This window comes from Malaclemys terrapin, chromosome 5 (genome assembly GCF_027887155.1).
Source record: "Malaclemys terrapin pileata isolate rMalTer1 chromosome 5, rMalTer1.hap1, whole genome shotgun sequence".
NCBI lineage: Eukaryota > Metazoa > Chordata > Testudines > Emydidae > Malaclemys > Malaclemys terrapin.
Genome location: NC_071509.1, coordinates 79,354,891 through 79,368,154, shown reverse-complemented (window position 1 = coordinate 79,368,154; position 13,264 = coordinate 79,354,891). Strand labels below are relative to the sequence as shown.

Sequence of the window (13,264 nt, the reverse complement as noted above, 5' to 3'; positions counted from 1 at the left end):
ACAATGTGATCTTTAAAAGTCTAATTATTGAAATACAAATTTAACTTCAACTTTTACCCCATTTGACAACTAGTATTTAGTTAAACACCGTTGAACCAATATTAAAACCCTTTAGCACTAGTACTGCAAAACCTCTACAAGGGGTTCATAAATGAGATTTTAAAATAAATTAATGAACAAAAGAACCTGTCACTCCAGCCCACGTCACTGTCTTCACACACTTTATTGCAAATATAAAATAAAATAGAAAGTGCTATTTTTTATAATTCTTAGTTTCTTCAAGACTGGCAATTCTGCAGAGCTATAAAGTTCCGATTTTAGATTCAGCTATTTAAGTTGTATCTTTCAGAAAAACAGTAGTGACTTGTAATAAAGATGGCCTAGTCAAAGTCTTCAAGTTTCAGTTTTAATTAGATGCCTTAAATGTCTTTGGGTCAGATCCAGCTTTTATTTAAGTTAGTGAAAAGACTGTCATTGACTACAGTGGGAGTTGGATATGGCTGGTTGACTGCAACAAAAGTGCTAGCCAGGAAAGATAGCCTGACCCAAATCTCTGAAAAATGATCCGTTTTGCTGTGATTGTGTTGGCCACTTACAAAGAGCACTATGCCTATTCTTTTGGGGGTTTTAAGTTACGCTAAACTTACATCATGCCTCCTGGTATAATAGCTAAAATTATGAGTTTACACATTTACAATGATTTCACATGAAAGATAAATCGATTCTTGAAATTTCTGGTGTGTTTTTTACAGTGCATAATGCATCTTGAGGATAGGCTACAGGAGATGTACCTCAAAAGCAAAATGCTTTCGGAATACCTGCGAGGACATACAAGAGTTCATGTAAAAGAGCTAGGAATTGTATTGGGGTGAGTAAGACTTTAGAGCTGCTATAAACTACTGGCAAGATTGACCAAACTCCCTTGAAGTTCAAATGCTACCCCACTGTTCAGTGAGTAGGCTTGCTTCTCACTACCCTCTAGGCTTGTATATGAGAGAGATGCTAAATATAGTGTGAAAATGTGTGCCACTGAGCTATCTGGAAGTCAAATTGGACTGTTTAAAATTTAGCATCAAGAACCATAGCAGGTCCTTATTTTCTTGAAGAAAAATTAATGTTTTTTTTATGAGCAGTTTGTCGGGCAAACAGAATGGGACTTTGCCTGTTATCAGTCAACCCGATCTTTTTTTCCCCTTTTGTATCGAAGTTTCAGGGTGGGCAGAAGCAGTGCCTCCAAATGTTGGGGTGTTGGGGTTTGTTTGGGGTTTTTTTTGGGGGGGGGGTCAGGAGTATTCATTGTTCTGGATACAAAAGGCAGGTGTGGGGGACACGAATGGGTGTTCTCCTTTCAGCAATTATACATAATAGTGTGTTTTACTCACTTTACATGCAGCCTTTACACGTGCACCTGTCTACATCCTGAAGACCAAACACACACACACAGCTGTTCTCAGTGTGCTGGTCAGACTGGCTTGTGTTCTCCGCTCCCCTTTCCTACTGATTTTGTTCTCTACAATAATTTAAAAGCCCATCTTCAGAAATAAGACAGAAATCAGTTCTGATACTAATTAGCTTTAACTGTTAAAAATGCATGCTAGCCTTCTTGCTGTTAATCATGTGTGACATTTTGGGTTTGTTTTTTTTAATCAGTTATGTACAGTAACTCGGTCACTAAGGTGCATGACTTGGTTTTCTTTGAAGTTTTTCTCAGTTGTTCACTTTTCAGCCTTTCTGTACATTCACTGTATTCCTCTTGTCCAACAGCCAAATGAAGAGACTGTGTCCATTTTTTCTTCTGTCTTTCTCCCTCTGTCAGTCCTACATTTATTGATTTTCATTATTTGTATTAATGTAGCACCTCGGAGCCTAATCATAGACAAGGACCCCATTGTGCTGTGTGCTGTACAAACACCAAACAAAAGAGCTTGCAATTTCTCTGGCTATTTCTTAGTGTTTTAATAATAATAGTAATATTTAGCTCTTACATAGCACTCTTCATCTGTAGATCTCAAAGCACTTTACAAAGGAGGCCATATCATTATCCTCATTTTACAGATGGGGAAACTGAAGCATAGAGGTTATGGGAATTGTCCAAGGTCACCCACCATGCCAGTGTCAGAACTAGGAATAGAAATCTGGTCTCCTGAGTCCCAGTCCAGTTTTCTAGCCACTAAGTCACACTTCCTTCCTTTTACTCTTTGCTTTCCCTGTTCTTTAACTTTCCCTCCCCACAGCTATATGAGGTGCTCCATTCTGTTTCTCATCAAATCTCATATCCTGATCTGAACGCCATAGCTGACAGGGCCGTGCTTTTTCTACTCCTGCTTTGATTGCAGAGTGGGTATGTGTTCTTGTCAAGCAACTTCAGCTGTAATGCTGTTCAGATCAGGATCTGTTGTCAAAAACATCTACTGAGGCTTTGATGCAATATGCCTTTGGAATGTTAAATTGTTTATTATGTCCATAGTCTCAATTTGTGGAATCTTGAGTTTTGTAGAGCCTGGGTGAATAAATTTTAACTTTTTACCTGGAGTGCTAAGAACATGAACCTCTGTCTCAGGAGGTGCAAAGCTGTTGTGGTGCTGAAACACTGAGCCTGTCTGATTTTGATTATATACAACACTTGTGAAAAACTGACTATTTTCTTCAAACTGGTGTTAGTGTGGTACTAATGCAGTAGAACCTGATTATTTCACACTAATGGCTTGGAAGAAGCTGCAAACTGAATTTTGTGAATTAGTGAAGAATTTAAAAGCAAGCAAAGATAATGCATGACACAAGAACATTGATCTCTTATTTTGTAAAAATCTACAAATGAAAATACACTACTGTACATTTATTGGTATGCTATGACTGGTCAAATAATAATAAAAATAATGAACCCTTAATGATAAGAGACCTCACTTCAGCCTTTTAAATCACCAGTGATATAGGGAGTGACCTCCAATTATTTCTGGTTTGGATTAGGAAGGTGGGAGACGGAGGGGGAAACTTTGTTTGTTTGTTTCCGGTAAAAGGTGGATAGATATATATTTAAAAGCCTTCTTCCTTTTCTTAAACTTCTAGGATTGAATCCAATGACTTGCCTTTGTTGGCTGCTATCGCAAGCACTCACTCCCCGTATGTTGCTCAAATACTCTTATAAGTTAAAATCTCAGGATAGTCATTCCCTAAACAAACTACAGGAATCTTGAATGAAGAACAGACGTGCCAAGTACCGGTAAAGGGGAGCAGGTGATGGCAGTGCATTCCAACACCTTTTGATTCTACTTTCAGCTGGACACTTTATCTAAAGACTTCAGTTTACATAATGTAAAAGGCATTCAGGTTGTGTTTTTTTTTTTTTACACTCGCTTCTGAAGTTAACGAATCATGAAGGTGAATGCATCCTTGCGGTCTTTTTAAATGACAAAAGTAAACATTACAGCGAACACTGAACTGTTAGCAGAAAACACTGCTAATAAAACCCATGAGGTGGCAGTAAAAAGAACAGGTGGAATAGGATGGTTCTTCTAATACTGCACTTGTGATCGCATGGTGTTTTGTGTGCTTCTTTGGTTGCAGAGCTGGCGCTGTAAACTATGTATGTAGCATTCCTATACAGAGGTGTTTGGATGGACATGAAGTTTTGCAGAACACAAACATCCTTTTGTATTGTAGTAGTGGCCAGCTCAAAACAAGAAACTTTGACTCAGCAGCTGAGTTATGTGGCATGTGTGAGGTTTGTTTCTTTCTTTTTTCTTTTTTTTTTTTTTTTAGGATAAAAGGAAGCTGCAGCTGCTTCTAGTTTTACTGATGAAAAAACAGAATGAGCTCAGATTATAAGTAGTGCCACCCCAACATTAGTATGAAGAAGGCTTTTTGAGAGAGAGGAGGATTTTTTTAGAAAGCCTTATAGAATTTCTACTACAAGTTTACATTGTTGCATTTACAACATTAATAGATTTTTGAGTTTCTGTAGGACCAATTCCCAGTTTTACAGGTCATAAGTCTTAATGGAATCCAATATTGCCATCTAAGATATTTCCGTTTGACAAGCTAACATACAATATGTTACCAAATGTGTTACACTCTGTGTGTGTGTGTGTGTGTGTGTGTGTGTGTGTGTGTGTGTGCGCGCACATACACCAACCAATTGACATAAACTCAACAAAAGTTTATTTAAAAAAAAAAAATACTGGTCAAATGCATTGCTACTATTTGGAGTTGACTTTTTATTCACACTGAAAGTAGGGGCTGTTTTAAGTGAAACAAAGAGGACAATGACAAGCCTGGACATCATGATTTATTAATATGAACATCCACTATGATTCTACAGAACTTTTGCACTATCATCTCAGTGCCTTCTAATCTATTAAGGACTAACTGCTTTGAGGAAGAAACTTGCCCATTAGGTCAAATAGTTCATAGCACCAGTCTCTATATTGTTCCATATAATAGTATACAGTTATCTAAAATTCTCTGCTCACAGGCACAAACTTTGACTATTTACATACAATGTATACACAGCAAGGTACAATGTTACTTTTTTTCATTGAACACTATTGAGCAGCATATGAAACTATTTAGACCAAGAAAGGGCAAAAGAAAATAAAAACATTATTTTAAAAGAAAGAAAGTTAGAGGCAAGGAACCCACCCAAGCAGAGTGTTAGACTATCAAACATTCCGTGGAAACACAGACATGAGTAGTATTGGGTACTTTTGGCATTTGATACGAAGCTGTCTAAATACTTGTTTAGAAACATGAACTCTTCCGACTAGAATCATTCCTACCTGCTAGGATTTATTAATTGGCTCACTGAACCATCCTTGCTGGTGATTCCAGAATTCCCAGCATTGTAGGGACCCATTTAAGTACAGAGTTTCAGTTCATACTGCCCTGATAATTGGGTTTTCTAAAGAAAATCTTCAATAATTAAAGTGAGAAAAGGTGAGTATTATTGGGATTTTCATTTTGTTCTAAATATGACAGAGAATTGCCCTTAATCTTGTTAGTCTGTCTCTGTCTGTCTGTCTGAGAGGAACGTGTAGATTTACCATGAGAAATTTTTGTGTAGAAGGTTTGTGTCCAAGTTGAAAGACTCTTAATTTCCAGGTATGAGTTCTAAACAGATAAGATTATTTAAGATCTGGTTCTCCAATCTAACATTCCAGGAGTCTCCTTTTGCATAGTACTTTCAGAGTATGTCTGCACAGCAATGAAACACCCAGGGATGGGCCGTGTCATCTAACTCAGGCTGCAGGTCTATAAAATTGCAGTATAGACTTTCAGGCTTGGGCTGGAGCATGGACTGTGGGACACTTCCTCCTCCTGGGGTCCCAGAGCCTGTGTTTCACCCCACGCCCAAATGTCTACACTGCAATTTTATAGCCGCGCAGCCCAAGCCCCATGAGCATGAATCAGCTGACCTAGGCCAGTCATGGGTGTTTAATTGCACTGTAGACAATTAATCCTTTTTCCCAATATGCTCTTCAGAGTGGCTACAGTCTTCCTGAGGTTTGGGTTATCTCTTATTGCTGATACATGAAGAAATCTGCTTGCCCTGATTTGGTTCCCCTGAGCTGCTTTGACCTCCACTCCATGGTTTGCTTGAAACCAAATGACATAGCAAGTGCACCTGTTGGCAAACTTCCCCTCTCCGCTTAGTAAGTGTGTAGGTGTGTGTAATGACTTTCCTTGTAAGTATGCAAGAATTCTGTATTTTATGCATTCTCATTACTTCATGCCCTGCAGTTTTTTCATAGTAATTTAGTTTGTCTAGTTCCTGTTTATGTTCAACAAAAAATGGCTTGTCTTGCTTTCGTCTGAACTGACTTGCAGAGAGATGCCTGCAAGCAGACCTCTGTATCCACATGGAGCCCCATTGAAGGCAAGTCAACCTGCACACAGCATGTTGCAGGATTAGAACCTTGATCAGAAATCCTTAATTTACCACTTACCCCCAACAAATGCTGCTGTTTGATAAAATTGTACGTTAATTTAAGGAGATGTATGAATTGATGATTCAAATGCAATCAACTTTTCCTCAGCCCAATATAAAATCTTTACAGTATAATTATTGCCTCTTATATAACGCTTTGCTGCTCTTCACAAATTACACGAGACTGCCCTATTTTTAGTCTCAATTGATCTCTAAAATTAAGGTTTGTATAATTCTTAATTTTAAAAAAAATGGTGGCTTTAGTTTAAAGAAACTTAAATATTTCTCCCTCCCACCAAATATACTACCTCAATTGACAGGATACTACCTTTAGGGCTCTTCAACTTTGTAAAGCTTACCTGTTGAACATTTTTGTAGCATTTTGCTGGTTGGGCATGACAGAGCAGTAAGTATGTACAAATGTTGTTGTGTTAGACATCTTTATAGCATGTTTGTTTTATTTTTTTAATAGAATGAAAAGTGATATGAATGTACAGGAAAAATGTTTAAAACTTACAGTGAAATAAAAATGTAGCTTAAATCTTTAAGATTCCAAAGCTTTTTTATTTTTATCAGTATTATAAATCTTTTGTAAACTTCTTAATCCATATTTTTCTTGGTTTTTCAAGTGAGGCTGAGTAATCTTTCAAAACCCTACAGAACCGCAGTTTACACATTCCAATATAAAGAATGTACACTCTTCAGATTAAATTAAACTTTTACAGACCTGGGGGAGAAATGCCAGTACAGGTGAACACTAAGCTATAGGACTGCATATAATTAAAGTCTTTTAATCTAAAGCAGTTTCAATAAGAGCTAAACATTTTAATCTAGTTTATAGCATCCTAAATTATTAATGAATCTAAACTATAGTTCTTCTGCCTCAAATGTATGAATATATACTTTTAATTTTGTGTGTTTCATAGCTATAATTTGGAGAACAAAATAATAAGTAAGTTGTTTTGCTTGTATATTTTCACTCTTGAAAGTGAAAAGCCTTTTTTCAAAACACCAAACTGTTGTATGTAAAGGTGACACAACTTGGTCACTATCTAAAGCAAGATTCCCTCTCCCCAACCTCCGCTCTTGACTTAAAAGAACTCCAATCAGAATTGAGTCTAAACTGCCAATTATATACTATACATTAGCTACTCCAGTTAAATAGACTAAAATGACATACATAACTGGTATCCATACTAGAAGCAAATCTAATTGTGTTGCTATTGCATGTTTCTTGAGAGGATTTCCTTTTTTTAGGATTGACTGAATGGGTATCAGTATCAAACTGTGGAAATTTTTTTCTTACTGCTGTTTATGTACAGTATAATTTTGGTCTATTTCTTTGCAACATTTGGTGCAATAAACTTTTTGAATTCAGTTTAAATTGTCTTGCGCTTTTTTTTTTTTCCTTTTAAATATCTTCTTAGAAATGTTTTTCTGCTTCTGGTGGATAAAGCTCGGATTGAACACTGCATTGATGGGTACAGTGGCTAGTACCATTATCAGTAGTGCAGCAGCAGATATGACATTGTAATAGACCAGTGGTTCCCAAACTTCAATAACCTGTGAACCCCTTTCACTAAAATGTCAAGTCTCGCGAACCCCCTCCTAAAAATGAATATTTCCAGGGATTTTCTCCTTATCTGAGTATAAATTATAAAAGCAGTGATCTGGGAAATATAAAGTTTGTTTTTATGACATGCTTATTACACACTATTATTATTTATTATTACAGTATTTTTATTACATTATGAAAATGGCAACACTCTTCCAATATCTCACTTTCGTAGCTTGTATCACTTTGAATAAGCCTGTTATGAGACAAGGCTCCTATGTTTCATCAAGGAGTATCAGATGTGAAACACCATGAAGGTATTTAAGAAGCCAACTCAGAGTTCCTCCTACACAAGCATTCAGGTCTTGAGCAGTCCAGGCAATCCAGGCAAACAATGCACATTACAACAAAGCTTAAACTTGTTCTTCATAATAATTTAAAAAAAAAACAGTACCAGCTGCCTAGTTAATTTTAAAAACAGCAAAAAATACCCACCTCCCTTTCCATTTTTTATAAGGAGTCTTGAAGTTTAAATCTCTTCAGTGTGATAGATATACTTGCTTTGATCTGCTTAGCTCGTGGAAGTCTAATGGCTCCGTGCTGCTGGCCCCTTGCTGCCCGGGGTCCCTAGGGACAGCTTTGTCCGCCATTAGGGAATTTTTTTCCCGAGAACCCCCTCTAACATTTCGTGAACCCTCAGGGTTCATGAACTCCAGTTTGGGAACCACTGTAATAGACAGTATTCGCAAGGTTGGAGGGCTTATGTTCCCTAAACTCTACTCAAATCTACAGATGCCCCCTCTCCATTTATACACAGCCAAAGCTGATACCTTAAAAGTGATCTGTGAGCAGAAATGAAAATTGAGTGAACACGAATGTTCAGAATGCCCTCGCTAATTAGGTTCTGTGGAGGAATTAGTTATCTCTTAATTCAATAGATATCACATAGGCCTGTGCCTGTTTCCAGGTTCACTCCTTACCCTTTCATAACATAAGGCTTTTCATAACATCTATATGACTTTTTATTTTAAAAACAAAATTATTTATACTTGTCCATGTGCCAAGTGCCCTAAGAGCCTGAGGTTCTGTATTTGTATTTTTGTGCTTCACTCAATTTTCTCTACTTTATTTTATTTTTTATTTTTTTAATGTGCATGAACAATCACAGACTTCACCAGATTTCCAGTTGTTGCAGGGCAGTTTTTTTAATGCTAAATCCATCATCTTTCTAAAGCTTCCAAGCTGGATACTGTCCAGAGTGCACCAAGCAACTCTCCAGTCTGGAGGCCTCAGAGCAGCATGAGATTTGAATGGAGAAACTGTAGAAGCGACTGGGTCTGTTGGCCTTGCAGCCAATCATTACATACAAGGAGAAGAGAGGGGATTAATGTAACAATTTTTTTTGCACCCTTGTGTTTGGGAATAGAGCTGAGGTACAGTCTGGTTTGTATCTTTATAACCACTCATTCCATCTTCAGTTTGAACTCCATAAAGATTAGTAATATCTCAGGCTGAAGGGGACAAGAAAAATAACTCCTGGCATCAAGTTCTCCTCACTGTGCATCTCCCTGAAATGGCTTCAGTTTCTTTTATTTTGAACCAGTAACTGTAAACTTTGTAGCCTTTTGACATATATCTGGAATCTCCTACAGTGCTTGGTGTGGTACCAAGCTCTGTCCCGTACATTCAGTGAATACAACTTTGTTTTACTCTATTATCACTAGGATTTCACACTCACTCACTTTGTGGTGAACTGCATAGCCTGTCCTTTACATAGGACTCTTACCAAAACAGTGACCTTTTTAAGGTAAACAGAATTTGGTGCTCATGAGACTGAAGGCCTAGTAGCATGCAGAGAACACTTGCACAGCTGTGCCTCTGGGTCGTGATCCTGACTTGCATTTTCCCTTGTTGGTCTAGGCCTTAACCAGAGCACCATTTGTGCTGAGTTATGCGGCTATCTCCTGTTGAGTGAAAACTTCTACCTAGGTTTAGGATAAGTCCATAAACTGGATCTTTACTTGTGACTTAATCAATAAGGCTGAGAACGCTAGCTAATGCATTGACCCTAACAATTCAGCAGTTCTGCAGAAAAGGACCTGGGTATTAGTGGACGAGACGCTGGATATGAGTCAACAGTGTGCCCTTGTTGCCAAGAAGGTTAACGGCATATTGGGCTGCATTAGTAGCATTGCCAGGAGATGGAGGGAAGTGATTATTCCCCTCTATTCAGCACTGGTGAGGCCACATCGGGAGTATTGCATCCTGTGTTGCGGCCCCCTCATTATAGAAAGGATGTGGACAAATTGGAGAGAGTCCAGTGGAGGGCAAGGAAAATGATCAGGGTGCTGGGACACATGACTTACGAGGAGAGGCTGAGGGAACTAGGCTTGTTTAGTCTGCAGAAAAGAAGAGTGGGGGGATTTGATAGCAGCCTTCAACTACCTGAAGGGGGGTTCCAAAGAGGATGGAGCTCAGCTGTTCTCAGTGATGGCAGATGACAGAACAAGGAGCAATGGTCTCAAATTGCAGTGGGGGATATCTACGTTGAATATTAGGAAAAACTATTTCACTAGGAGGGTGGTGGAGCACTGGAATGGGTTACCTAGGGAGGTGGTGGAATCCATCCTTAGAGATTTTTAAGGCCCGGAATGACAAAGCCCTGGTTGAGATGATTTAGTTGGGGTTGGTCCATCTTTGAGCAGGGAATTGGACTAAATGACCTCCTGAGGTCTCTAACCCTAATCTTCTATGAATTTTTATGTTATTTTAGGGAACATTTTATGAATGAATGAGGGGTTGAGGATGGGACAGGATATCCGCAGTTGGACAAGAAGCGGGAGCATAAATTGAATGGTATCAACAGGAGCTATAGATCAGTACACATGCAACACCCAAGCAGAGGAGTCAGAAAGTAGGAGAGGGCGTGTACATCTGTAAATAAAAAACGTAGACTCTCTGAGACTAACAATGAGTAATAAAACTGATAGGGTATTCAAAACAGATTAAGGCAGTCAAGGCTTGGGGATGTAATTTTTCACTATTAACCTCAATTCCATGAGTTGATACTTGCCAACAAAATTCAGGATTTGTTTAAAAAATGTCCTGAAACAAAATAATCCTAATACCAGAGGCAGATACCTGGTTTAAGATTTATATTCCATGAAATAAATGGCAACTGGAATTACAAAGCTGGTGGTGATGTACCTTATCTACTTATTTATTGAAGACCACTAGTTTTTTATTGTTTTTATTTTTACCCCAGTGAGCTGCAATTGATAGAACTACTGTGGACTATATGCTAACTCTGGTGTAAAACAAAGGAAAATAGTGTTTTAAAGAATAGCTTTTTCCTCCAGTACAGGAGACATGATAAAATATAGGTAGGATGAAGTCAGTTCAATAACCAGTGATGGATTAATATATTCTTGCTATTCTGTTTTCTGTATATACACAATTGAAAAGCAATGGAGTGAAACTAAAAATGAAAGCCAGGATTTTAGATGTGGGAAAAGGCAGCTGGGTGGATTGGTAAACAAAGCACAAGACTCTGACCTTATGATACTGCTGTTCCCACATAAAATTAGCTTAATTGCCACATACTAGTAATCCACATGCTGAAAAACTACCCTTGTAATATGTCACAGTCAATCTTCTGTTTTGGCTCAATCCCAGGACTAAGACAGTCTATGAATTACAAGTTTGAACTGCATGTTGTCCAGAGAGCCCTCAAGATCAAGACCGCACTAGCGAGCTTATGAGTGACTATCTCGAGCTTTTAAAAATAAATGCAGTCTCCTATAAACTGAATTTTGGAGTTATAATGATCCCATGGTGATCTGCTAAAAAAGCCTTTATGACAGAAGGAAAGCTCCATTGTTCCTTCTATGAGCAAAGAGGTTCCCATACAGAGAGCAATCAGTTGCCCTGTTACGGATGGAGTGAGAACTGTTTTCAGCTGGAGAAGAATGGATTCATGAGTACTTTTGTTTTCATGGCCTTTCCCCTACCACAGAGTGATGAGGTGATTGGGGTATCCAACTTGAATTATATGGAAAGAGGTCTGGAGCTGGTATCTGAGCAATGAGAGAGTGGGTCCCCATTCTGGAGCTGAATTCCAACAATGCCTATAATCATTTCTTTTCAGGTATGAACTGTTGGGCGGTTTTATTTTACTATTGAACCTCTGTGGCCTAGGAGTGTGTGCGCATGCGCACAAAAAAGCCTAGACAGTTAATCTCCTCTTGGTATTTGTTTAGTTATCACTAAACTAACAAACCAGTATTGCTTTGGCGACTATTAGTGCTCCAACTATTCCTGTGTTTCTAGAATACTATACACTACAGGTGCTAAGACCTGTTTTTTGAGATTCTATATAGACCCTAAAAACCTGTATGGGGACTGGCCTGCTGATGCTGATCACTTTAGCTAAATAAACATGCTTAAAACTAAACTTTCTTCTAGAACAGAGTATATGATTCCCCAAACAGAAAATTGTTCCTCAATTAAAAAGCGCTGCCAAGCTCTACAGGACCAGCACCAAACTCCACAATTCTAAGGGTTATGTCCAGACTACCCGCTGGATCGGGGGGTAGCGATCGATCTATCGGGGATTGATATATCGCGTCTTGTCTTGACGTGATATATCGATCCCCGAACACTCCCATCGACTCCAGAACTCCACCAGGGCAAGCAGCTGTAGCGGAGTCGAGGGGGGAGCCGCAGCCGTCGATCCCGCACCGTGAGGACGGGAGGTAAGTCTAAATAAGATACGTTGATTCCAGCTACGCTATTCCCATAGCTGAAGTTGCATATCTTACATCGACCCCCCCACACACACACACCTAGTGTAGACCAGGCCTAAGAAGCCAGCCTTTCATCTATCATTTTCTTGCCACTACCACAGTCTCGATTTGAAATTTTCAGCTATAAATTTAGGGAAAGTACTGTACCTTTAAGCTGGGAAGCGCAGATCCCCTTGATGACCAGCTATCCCTGGTCATTGCAGCCCATTTGCTGTCAGCATGATAGAAGTTGTTGTAGTCAGTGCAATTCCAGGCAAGCCTGCCCCTAGTGTTACAGCCTTGTAGATCAAGAATATTGGGTGGTGGCTGCCTACAATTTAAAAAGAGAAAAAAAATCACCCCTGAAAGTAAGAAGTTAATTTAGTCCTTGTGCCACTATTTTGAGTATTCTCATTCAGAAATCTTTAGATAAGATTTTGATATCTCTAATAGGAAAGAGTTATTAATTCTAAAGACTTGTTGACCAGGGACTTCTGACAAGATTTCTTCTATTAATACCTATGTCTATTCTGCTTCCCCAGAACAAAGAGGAATACGAATCTAAATATGCCAGCTTGCTGCAGTAGAGGATGTAACTTGTAGGTACCAATGTTTCAAGCGATATAAAATAATCCTCTAGTATTTAAACTGTACAGACTAGGCCCACCTAGGGCTAGTGCTCTGTTCTGTCATGCAGGACTTCCAAGTTGGATAACCTGTCTCTTTTCCCTAGCTTGCAGAGAATGGGAGTAGTACCTCATGGGCTACTCAATGGTAAACACTTATGTGACAGATGCAGAGCTGATATGTAATAGTGTTATGACTAATGCTATGTAATTTTATAAACACTGTGACTTGGTCGGTAAGGGGAAATTGTTGTATCTTAGGGGTAATGGAGAGTTTATGTGCCTATAATATGTGAATTCAGTGGGGTCTGTGTATGCAGGACCGTCTCTAGCCATTTGGGTGCCCTACACAGCCCCAGGCCTCCCCCCCCACCCC

The 13,264-nt window shown here is 38.8% G+C and overlaps 2 protein-coding genes across 7 annotated transcripts in view; one reads left to right on the top strand and one right to left on the bottom strand.

Moving 5' to 3' along the window:
* FNIP2 (folliculin interacting protein 2) overlaps window positions 1–7,301 on the top strand; it is a 74,226-nt gene extending 66,925 nt beyond the window's left edge. For all 4 annotated transcript variants that reach the window (XM_054030414.1, XM_054030413.1, XM_054030411.1 and 1 more), the window contains 2 exons: window positions 753–868; window positions 3,067–7,301. In XM_054030414.1, the coding sequence (XP_053886389.1) occupies window positions 753–868; window positions 3,067–3,145 (195 nt within the window). In that variant the 3' untranslated portion in view covers window positions 3,146–7,301. The remainder of the gene's footprint in view (window positions 1–752; window positions 869–3,066) is intronic.
* The window catches only part of C5H4orf45 (chromosome 5 C4orf45 homolog), an 87,923-nt gene that overhangs the window by 22,102 nt on the left and 52,557 nt on the right, over window positions 1–13,264 (bottom strand). For all 3 annotated transcript variants that reach the window (XM_054030416.1, XM_054030417.1, XM_054030415.1), the window contains exon 4: window positions 12,431–12,593. In XM_054030416.1, coding sequence (XP_053886391.1) covers window positions 12,431–12,593 — 163 coding nt within the window. The remainder of the gene's footprint in view (window positions 1–12,430; window positions 12,594–13,264) is intronic.